The sequence below is a fragment of the Arachis hypogaea genome, chromosome 9 (genome assembly GCF_003086295.3).
Source record: "Arachis hypogaea cultivar Tifrunner chromosome 9, arahy.Tifrunner.gnm2.J5K5, whole genome shotgun sequence".
Lineage (NCBI taxonomy): Eukaryota > Viridiplantae > Streptophyta > Magnoliopsida > Fabales > Fabaceae > Arachis > Arachis hypogaea.
Window position 1 is genome coordinate 107,544,962 of NC_092044.1, and position 11,547 is coordinate 107,556,508.

An 11,547-nucleotide genomic window follows, 5' to 3' on the forward strand; every position below is an offset into this window, starting at 1 on the left:
TTACATAACGGTAACGACTTTAATTTTAATATAATTATAAAATATTTTATATAATTATTTAATTATATTTTTTTATTAAATGATTATTTAGTATTTTCGTAATTAATATAAAAAATAATTATTTATATTAAAATGACATTTTGCAATTGAACCAATAAAATTATTTTTTATATTCGATTATGTTAAGTGTATATTCAAATCAACTATTAAAATCAGTTATTAATATAAAATAAAAAATATAAAAATCTAATGTAATTAATGTATAATGTATACAATGGTAGTTAACACAAAAATAAACAACACTTTTAAAATTAGAGTAAATATAAATAATTTTTATTTTTAACTCATATTAATATAAATACACATTAAAATAAATTAAAGTATATATATTTATACACATAAATACATTAATAATTAATTATAGTATACCAATAACATTTTTATTTTAGATTACATGAAAATTAAATTTCCTGGTAAATTGGCTGCTGGAAGGAAAGTAGTGGGTACTGGAAACACACGTCACAATCAGAAATTTGATAAATAATTCTTGGTTAACCAACAGTATTTAGCAGCAACACAACTACCTTTGGCCATTCTGGTGGCTTTAATTGAACTCACCTGCAATTTCAAGCACACTTCAACTTCTTATATCCCCAATTCCCCATCTTCCACATTGCTTCAATTCATCCTCAAAATATGGCCACAATAATGTCTATGTCTTTCTCATCTCTTGATCTTTCCTCTTACTACCACCTCATCTTCACTCTCTTGGCCTTCCTTTTATCATGCCTCATTTTCTTACTCACTCACCGAACCAAATCCAAGAAACTCAACCTTCCTCCGGGTCCCGCCGGCTGGCCTATCGTCGGAAACCTCTTCCAATTCGCCCGCTCAGGCAAGCCCTTCTTTGACTACGTCAATGACCTCAAGTCAATCTACGGTCCAATCTTCACTCTTCAAATGGGGACAAGAACAATGATTATACTCACCGATGCCAAGCTCGTCCACGAAGCCATGATCCAGAAAGGCGCCATGTATGCGTCAAGGCCGCCGGAGAATCCTACCAGGACTATCTTCAGCTCTAACAAGTTCACCGTTAACGCCGCCGTTTACGGACCGGTTTGGAAGTCTCTGCGGCGGAACATGGTTCAGAACATGCTGAGCTCCACCAGGCTGAGGGAGTTCCGTACCGTGAGGGACAAGGCCATGGAGAAGCTCATCAACCGCCTCAGAACCGAAGCAGAGAACAACAATGGCGTTGTCTTCGTCCGCAAAGACGCGAGGTTCGCGACGTTCTGCATCCTCGTTGCAATGTGTTTTGGCCTCGACATGGAAGAACACAAGGTGGAGAAAATAGATCAAGTGATGAAGAACGTTCTCATAACTCTGAATCCAAGACTCGATGATTACCTTCCGATCCTGAGTCCTTTCTTCTCGAAACAGAGGAAAAGAGCGCTACAAGTTCGAAAGGAACAGGTGGATTTCATTGTACCGTTGATTGAACAGAGAAGAAAAGCTATAGAGAATCCAGGCTCCGACGAAATCGCAACAACTTTCTCATACCTTGACACACTGTTCGATCTGAAGGTTGAAGGGAGGAAATCTGGTCCTTCAAATGATGAATTGGTTTCCCTCTGCTCAGAGTTCCTGAACGGGGGAACGGACACGACGGCGACGGCGGTGGAATGGGGGATAGCGCAGCTGATTGCGAATCCGGAAGTCCAAGAAAAGCTTTACAGAGAGATAAAGGAATGTGTTGGGGAGAAGAGGGTGGATGAGAAGGACATAGAGAAGATGCCGTATTTGCATGCGGTGGTTAAGGAGCTTCTCAGGAAGCATCCTCCAACCCACTTTGTGCTAACACATGCTGTTACTCAGCCTACAACTTTGGGTGGATATCATATTCCCCTTTTTGCAAATGTTGAGGTCTACACCCCCGCCATCGGTCAGTAATTAACATTCATTTTCTTCAACACTCTTTTGGATTTGTGTAAAAAAATATTAATGTTAGCTAATGATTGGTTAAAAATAATATAATTTGATGGCATTTTAGCACTCCTCATAAAAATATAAAAAATGTATAGAAAAAATAAGAAAAATTGGGTTAAATATTGGTTTACAAAAATTGATTTTTAAACTTTTTCTTATTAACAAATTACTTCAATTTTATGTGTGTATTTGTCTATACATCAAATATTATTATTAGTGATATTGTATGATCAGGTCATTTTGATAATTAAATTTAATTAAGTGGGTTTAATAACTTAAAGAATTAATAACAACAAATTTTAATTGAAGAAAAAAAAAAGAAGAAAGAGAGGGAGAGAAGCATAAAAAAACGAAAAAAATTATTTAATTAAATTTAATTACAAAAATAATTTATTCACCTAATATTTTTTTATTAATATTATAAAATTGTTTTTCAAAGATATACTTCAAAAGTAATCAAACTTGTTCTTCAAATTTATTCTCTCTGTAAGAGCAGAGTGTATAAATGCTTCTTGAGTTTATATCCAGGAGCGAGTTAAGTTGAACTTTAGGAAAGAGTACAAAAAATAATCGAAATAGCGTAAGTAGATAATGAAAATAATAAACACAATAGATATATCAGATATTCATTTACTAGGAATGCGGATAATTATTCTAATATTAAAACTTAGGTGAATAATTTAGAGTGTAGTGTGTTTTTATTTTATTGGGCCAATTTTATAGTTTATTGTTTACATTGTTCACAAAAATTATATTCTACCTAGCAAAGTCCAAAATAATTTTATAAAAAAAAAACTAAATAAAAATTTTGAAAAGAGTTAAACTGAACAATCATTATAAGAAAATGAAATTTGGGTGTCGTTGTCCAGGTTCTCGTCAAGGAGGCTTCATAACGTGTCTTAATTGTTACCCAGACATCCTTGCGTTGTTTGTGACTGCTCTTTCAAACTTATAATATTGTTCATTCTATCTATCATTCTGAAATGATCTAACATAATTTTTGAGAAAATTACTATAAAAATTTGATTAAGACATCTATAAATATTCATTAACGTTATTCATATTGTATTTGTGGGACATATATATAGGTGAGGACAGAAGGCTCTGGTCAAACCCTGAGAAGTTTGACCCAGATAGGTTCATCACAGGCGGTGAAGAAGCAGACATAACTGGAGTGACTGGAGTGAAGATGATGCCGTTCGGTGTTGGGAGAAGGATATGCCCTGGTTTGGCCATGGGGACAGTGCACATTCATCTCATGCTGGCTCGGATGGTTCAGGAGTTTCAATGGAGTGCTTATCCGCCTGGCAAGAACATCGATTTCTCTGGCAAGCTTGAGTTCACTGTGGTCATGAAAGAACCTCTAAGAGCAATCGTCAAGCCAAGACCTTAAACAACAACGATCTGTATACGATTCCTGATTCCTTATTTTTCTTGTACTCAGATAGCACTTGTGAGTTGGAATCGCATTTTATTTTATAATAAGGACCTAACGAATATACGGTGAGTATAAGAAAAATCAGTCTTTACGAAAACATTTCTTAAAAAAAATTATTATATCATTGTACAATTTTTGGTGGTTCTTCTTACATAGTGATATTGCTGTATTTTATTATTTATAGATATACCATGTTTGTGATGATTTATAAACATGCAGCTCTCTAAGCGTTGTATCCAATTGTTACAAACTTAAATTGGAGGAACTTTGGTTTGTGTGACTAATGAGTGTTTGTATTGAGGCAATTCAATTCAAGTTGTGGATTTCTCACCCCAGTCTCACTTGAGTCAATTTTCATTTATGGAATGCTTTTCCGTGGTACAAATTTGATGATGAAAACAAAGACAATGTACCCGTGTAGCCAATAAACCTTTTTTTTTATTTTGAATTTTTGATACTTGCTTAAGTATAAAAGTAAACTGACCATTCGACTAACTCAAATTAGTTGTAGCCAATAAACTTTATTTAGTTGTAGCCAATAAATTTTATTAGATTTAATAAGTAACTATAATTTTAAAATGGATTAAAAACTGATATTTAGTGACAATCAATAATACGTACATTACATCTCAAAATTAATTAGAATCACATCCTCCCAAAATTTTCGTATATTTTAAATTAGTATAATTATAAAAATATATTAATGGTCTAATTAATTTTTAAAAGATAATTATTTTTTAAATTCGTTTTTAAAAAATTTTATTAATTAAATTAATCTTTTAAAAAATTACAAATTAATTATTTTTATCCTTCTTTTACTTTATTAATAATTTTCATTAAGAATTAATAATGTAAGATATTAATTAAAAATATATATAATATCTAATATATCTAATTAAATATTGACTAAATATATTTATAAAAATTTATCAATTTAACTCAAAAAAAAATTGAGATGAATTCATACACCGATATTCCAAGTGTTTAGAACAAAGAAGGGAAAATATGCAAAGAATAAATCTTGGTGTAGAGAGAAAAGGAAACTTTTGACCGAAGAAATTGTATTCTGTACAAAATATGAAATGTACAAAAGCAAAGCTTTTACTCTCTTCATTGCACACTTCCTCAGGAGTGATAACTAACCAAGACTAGGGCTGGCAAAGCAGGCTGAGCGCTTCAACTCGCACCGCCTAAATCAACACTATAAATAGAATAGATTGGCCCATTCCATCAATTAAGGTAAGTTCATAATGTTAGTCCGTTCTATTTTATAACAGATTAACGGATTAGTATGTTTGATTTTTTTCTAATAAAATTTATTAAAATTAACTAAAAAATAATAATTAAAAAATTAAATACAAATAAAAATAGTCAAATTATAATATAATTTTTTTTAAGACTCTTACAAAATCAAGAATCATTACTTATGTTTGGTAAGTCGGATACCGGATGGTTCGTGGAGGTCTCTAGAATGTGAGAGTGGGTTCCCATCTGTTTCTGATTTGTGGTACGAAAGATGGAGCAGCCGATTTTTCGAGTACTTCAAGTGGAGTAGAAGGTGTCACCTGCAAGCACACTCCAACGCTCAAGTCAGTAAAGTATATAGGTGATATGAAAGCTGAGAGTAAGATGACGTACCTTGGGAGAAGGATAGGACCCTCCCCTTATATACCTTGTCAGTAGGGCAGGCCCCACAGAGAAAAGCCTCCTTCTAGAATAGTTCCTTTTCCACAGCTGTCATGCAGCTGGCACCAAGGGTGCGTGGGCGGGTCACCAACCAGACGGGACACACGCGTTGACCCATTCAAGCGGGTCGAAAAATCTTCGGGCCAGATTGGCCGATGTGCCTAGCTGGGTTGAGCCGTAACAACTTACTAGTCTTGATTTTAGTTTGTTCACTATTCTCTACAAGCTCTATTTTTCAATTACGTAAACCCTAACCCAATATAATCTAACATATTAAATTGATAAATTTTATAAACATATTTATTTAGTGTCAAGTTAAACATATTAGGTATCATATATAGTTAATATTTTATATCATTAAATATTGACGAAAATTATTAATAACGTGATGAAAAAATTAATTTATAATTTTTGAAAAACTAATTTGATTGGTAAAATTTTTTAAAATCGAATTTGAAGAACAAATTATTTTTAAAAGACTAATTTGACTAATTTATAAACGAGTTAAACCAATTAAGAATCAGTAGCCAAACTAGTTTGGTTCTTACTCAAAACCATTTTGTTTCAAGTTGTGGCAAACTAAAGAACCGGCCAAAAACAAGTGAATCAAAGGAATTATGTCAAAATGACATCGTTTTAGACAAAAAAAATAGCGAATATGCATGGTCATAGGGGTGACAAACGCGTCGAAATTTGTCGGGCCGGTTCGCGTAATCCGTTAAAAAAGGCATGTTGGGTTGAAAATTTGAAACCGCCAAATTTAAAAAGTCCGCCTAACATACACCGTCTAATCTTGTGGACTTTGGCGGGACGGGATAGGCTTTTCCGTCGGGTCAGACATTTTTTTTGTTTGGGTCATTTTTTTTACAAATTTCTATGATATTATTGATCTACAAGAAAATGAAAATGATAATTGAATGTGTTCTAAGTTATATTTTGAATTATGTTTATGTTTGATTGATTATAAACTTAAAGATGTTTAATTATATGTTTTGAATAATATTTGTTTTACTTTGGACAATGTTAGTTTTATTATTTTGTTTCAAAAAATTTGTTTATAATTATGTTTATTACATATTTATAATTATAAAGATTTTAATATTTGTGAATTTAAAAATTATAATTTTTTTATATTTTAAAAAATTATAAATTTATTGAAATAGTTAAAAAATTATATATATTGTTTAATATTTAATCATTAAAAAAATAGATTTGACAAATTTGGCCCGCCAATCTACTAGTCCGCTGTTAGGCAAAGTAGAGGAAGGACTCAAAATCGCTTCACTAAACAGAATGGAGCGGACTAATCCATTAGATAACAGATTTTTAGTGGAACGAAATGGAACGGAACGGACTTTTCCGTTTGCCAACCCTAAATAGCAATATCTTAATATCCTTTCTTGGTTTCTCACTTTGTCCCTTTCAACCGCTTCTCCCCCTCAAGTTTGCTATCGTTTTGGTTATGGCAGCCATCGTTCTCTCGTCCTGCTTCCGATGATTGTCTCCTTCCCATCTTGCCTTTCAATCGTCTCCTTCCCATCTTGCCTTTCAATCGTCGTCTTCATCGCCTCTCATCATTTTTAATTTATCGTTGTTACTTCATTGCCTCTCTCTTGTTCTTTTGGACGAAAGTCTCTTGTCCTTCTTTTATCCCTTTATTGTTGTTGAGTTTTTTGTTGTTATAGTTGTATGGATTTAGATGTTTAGTTGTTAATAACCCAATTTGTAATTACTTATTCTGTTGTTCGATTAAGCTTGTTATTGCTGCTATTGTACACTTACTAAATTGTAATGGTTAGTGTTGTCATGCATGATTCATTGAATTAATTGTTAATTGAGTTGTCAATTAATATACTAAAAACTTTTAGAAAAATGTATTTTTTTTACATTATTTAAATTCATAATTAGAAAATATGATTTTTTATTAACATATTCATGTTTACTTTTTTTGGCCAAAATTTATATTAGATTCCAAAATTTTGATTGTTTATTGCAAAATTTAGTGTAATTTAATTTTATAGATTTCATAAGAAAAACTTTAGCTATGTATAATTTTTTTTAACATTTAATTAAGATATAATGATTTTAAAATAAAACGTGTTAAACGACTAACACAATTACATGTTATGTAGTTTTAATTGAAATTATTATAAATTAACATAATCTATATATAATTTGGTTCATTTATTTTTAAGGTATTATTTGTTAAATTATTTAATGAACAAAAAAATCTTCATGTTTTGATCGATGACAGGGTTTACATCTAGTTTTTAATGGTTTCTGGCTTTGTGCTGTACACTTACTTTTTTTGTTAGTTGGAGGAGCAGGGCAATTCGCCATTGGTAACACTTACCAATTACCATCCATTTAATGCTCCCAAACATAGAACAAACATCTTCATTATGTCATGTGTATGGACCACTTTCTCTCCTAACTTTGGCAGCATTTACAATTTCCTCTCAATGATGTTAATAACTTTCAAATTTTTGCATCTTAAGATTTTGTTATACTTTCTCATTAAGACATTAATGTGAAAAGTATTTGGGAAGGCCGACTTTATATATATTTTTTAATTATTATTATTATAAAAGTTTCTTGGTGGATGTTACAATACTCTCTTTATGTTTGGAGTTTTGAAACTCCTTTATATTATTAATATTGTAATGTGTGTTGGCACAATTTTCTAATAGGTATTCTATTAATAGAGCTTTTATTATATATTGAAAACTTCATCAAATAATTAATGTCAACAATATTTTTTTAAAAAATTAATATTTAAAAAATTAACACTAACATAAAATTATATTTTTAAATAAAAACCATAAAATAATTATAAATATTAATAGAATACGTTGCTTAATAAAACAAAAATAAAAAAAAACGTTGCTTATAAATTATTTTTATAAATTAATAATTTAATCTCCCATCTTTACTTATTAAGCAACATTTTTTTAATTATTGTTTTATTAGTGTTAATTTTTTTATTGAAATAAAATAAAAAAAATTATTGTTTCCATAAGAATTTTTTTATTTTTATCTTTTAAGATTTATTTTATTTTAAAATTTCATAAACTCATTACAATCATACTGGTATATTTTTATTTTTATTAATTTAATTTTATTCACATAATTTAAAATTTTAAATTATAAAATCTTTAAATTAAATTTAAATAAATATAATTTAATTAGAAACTTAATTTAATTTAATAAAAATAAACGTATTCATATTATTATATTTATATGATTAATTATATTTATTCGATTTAAAAAAATAACTATTTAAAATCGTTAATTATAAATTAAAAAATTAATATATTCGTATTATTTTTAATACGATTATGTTTACAATACTCCCTAATAGTTTAGTAAATCAACCGTGTATAAAATGTTTAATTATTTAATGAATCAATACTCTATATATTTTATTTTTAAATTAGTTTTTTGCAGTTAAAATTTCCATTATTTTCTTTATATTTATTTTACTGCTTCTGTTTTAAATATTAAAATCCTTTATATTTATTTTACCCCATGACTCTCTTTCTCAAATCTCACTTCTAACCAAATCTATCACTACCGTTCACTATCGTGATCGGTGTCTCGTTTAACGTTACATCTCCTTCATCATTTTTTATTATTCTATTCGGATATATTTTTAAACTATCTTCAATTTTTGTCCCTATTTTAATTGTTCTGGTATTCTATTTTTGTTCCTATTTTAGTGTTTTAAATTAAAATTTAAAATTTTACTTTCTAACTCATTTAGTAATCTAATTCTAAAAGAACATCTTAATATTTAAACTTAATACTAAATAATATATTTGATTCTATTAATTAAATTTAAATTCACATTTTCATGTTGTTTCTTTTATTTACCAAAGATAAAAAAAATTCAAATTTAAATTTTTATTTTTTAATTTAATAAAACAACTTTAACTATTTAAAGAGTATTTTTATCATTTAAAATTATATGAAAAGTACATTTTAGTCTTTTAAAATCAAATTTAAATTTTAACATTATAAATTTATTAAAGAGTAAAGTACTATTTTTGTCCTCAACATTTGGGATAAGTCTCAAAGTTATCCCTAATGTTTAAATCGTCTTATTTAAGTATCTAACATTTTAAAATTGGCTCCATGTTGTCCTGCCGTTAGAGATCTGTTAACAGAATTGACGACGAGACAAAATTGAGACTATTTTAAAATGTTAGGGACGTAAATAGGACGAAAACGTTGGAACAAATCCCTAATAGCAGGACAACATTGAGCCAATTTTGAAATGTTAGGTAGCATTTGTTGGAGAGACAGAGACGAAAAGACTGAAACTGAGAGACATAGACTAAAAAGACAGAGATTGAAATAAATCTCAGTATTCTATTTGGTGCAAAGTGGGAGACAGAAATTAAAACAAGAATGAAACTCTAATTTAATTTGTACAAAGGGTAAAATTGGAATTACTTAATTGAAATGAGGATATTTTAGGTATAAAATCTTTAAAAATTTTAGTCTGTTGTGTCCCTACTTTTTGGAGGTACTGAAATACTGAAATTTTAGGGGTAGAGACAGAAATTTTAGTACCAGTCTCTGAACCAACAAACATGATACTGAGTCTCTGTCTCTTAGTCTCTGTCTCAATAAGACGATTTAAATATTAGGAACAATTTTAGGACTTACCCCAAACGTTGAGGACAAAAATGATACTTTACTCTTTATTAAATGATATCATTTCAAATTAGAATTTGATTTTTAAATAAAATAAAAAAATATAAATAAAAAAATGAATGATAATTAAAGTGAGATTAGGGTTAGATAAAAATTATATAATTTATTGTTAAATTGGTTGTTTGAGCTTGTAAGTCGGTGTTAATTTTTATAAGGACATTTTTATCTTTATAAAATTATCTATAAGAATATTTGATAAATTAAAATTTAAAATTTTATTTTCTAATTCATTTAAACAAATTTAATCCTAAAATAATTTTTATTGTTTAAATTTATAGTTTTTGATGCATGTAAACAACGATCAATACCAAAGAGATATTTTTGTCTTTTTATTAATATTTAAATATATATTTTATAATTTTTAAAAAAGATAATTTTATCTTTTTAAATTTAAATATAATTTTTTATTTTTATTCTTTTTAAAATTAAATTAAATTTTTAATTCAAATTAAATAACTTTAATTTTAAAAAACTTTTAGTCTTTTAAAATTAATACGAAAATATATGTTTGACTTCAATTTTTTAAATCATCTCAATTTTATCTCTTATATATACTATTAGGGAGTATTGTAAACATAATCATATTAAAAATAATACGAATATATTAATTTTTTAATTTATAATTAACGATTTTAAATAGTTATTTTTTTAAATCGAATAAATATAATTAATCATATAAATATAATAATATGAATACGTTTATTTTTATTAAATTAAATTAAGTTTCTAATTAAATATATTTATTTAAATTTTAATTTAAAGATTTTATAATTTAAAATTTTAAATTATGTGAATAAAACTAAATTAATAAAAATAAAAATATACCAGTATGATTGTAATGAGTTTATGAAATTTTAAAATAAAATAAATCTTAAAAGATAAAAATAAAAAAATTATTATGAAAACAATAATTTTTTATTTTATATCAATAAAAAAATTAACACTAATAAAACAATAATTAAAAAAATGTTGCTTAATAAGTAAAAATGGGAGATTAAATTATTAATTTATAAAAATAATTTATAAGCAACGTTTTTTTTTATTTTTGTTTTATTAAGCAACGTATTCTATTAATATTTTATAATTATTTTATGATTTTTATTTAAAAATATAATTTTATGTTAGTGTTAATTTTTTAAATATTAATTTTTTTAAAAAATATTGTTGACATTAATTATTTGATGAAGTTTTCAATATATAATAAAAGCTCTATTAATAGAATACCTATTAAAAAATTGTGCCAACACACATTATAATATTGATAATATAAAGGAGTTTTAAAACTCCAAACATAAGGGAGTATTGTAACATCCACCAAGTTTCTTTAATAAATAATTTATAAAATTTTTGTAAGTGATTATTTGACTTAGTTTTGGGGCATGATGCACAATCACTACTATTCACTAAGAAGTTAGGCTAAGGAATAATATTTTTTTTAAAGAGTAAAGACTAAATTCAATTTTTGTTCATTTTATGAAGGATAAAATATTTTTTGTCCTAAAAAAAAGATATTTTGCCTCTTAATCTTTTTATTTTAGGACAATATGATTCTTTTATTAAAAAATTCATTAAATAAGAACGAAAATTATTTTTGTGGGAGTTTTATTTGTAATTTGTGAGATTTTAAACTCTACAAAATTCTTTTCAATAATATAATCAATTATGATCACTACTACTATCACCTTCTTCATCCTCATTATTATGACTTCTATCTT

At 27.3% G+C, this 11,547-nt stretch overlaps 1 protein-coding gene across 1 annotated transcript; it reads left to right on the forward strand.

The window, feature by feature from the left end:
- Positions 1-337: 337 nt before the first annotated feature.
- LOC112711554 (cytochrome P450 77A3) lies at positions 338-3,757 on the forward strand. Its single transcript, XM_025764234.3, has 2 exons — positions 338-1,945; positions 3,078-3,757. Exons 1-2 carry the CDS (start codon positions 697-699, stop codon positions 3,380-3,382), a joined length of 1,554 nt encoding a protein of 517 aa, XP_025620019.1. The 5' UTR covers positions 338-696; the 3' UTR covers positions 3,383-3,757.
- The last annotated feature ends 7,790 nt before the right edge of the window (positions 3,758-11,547 follow it).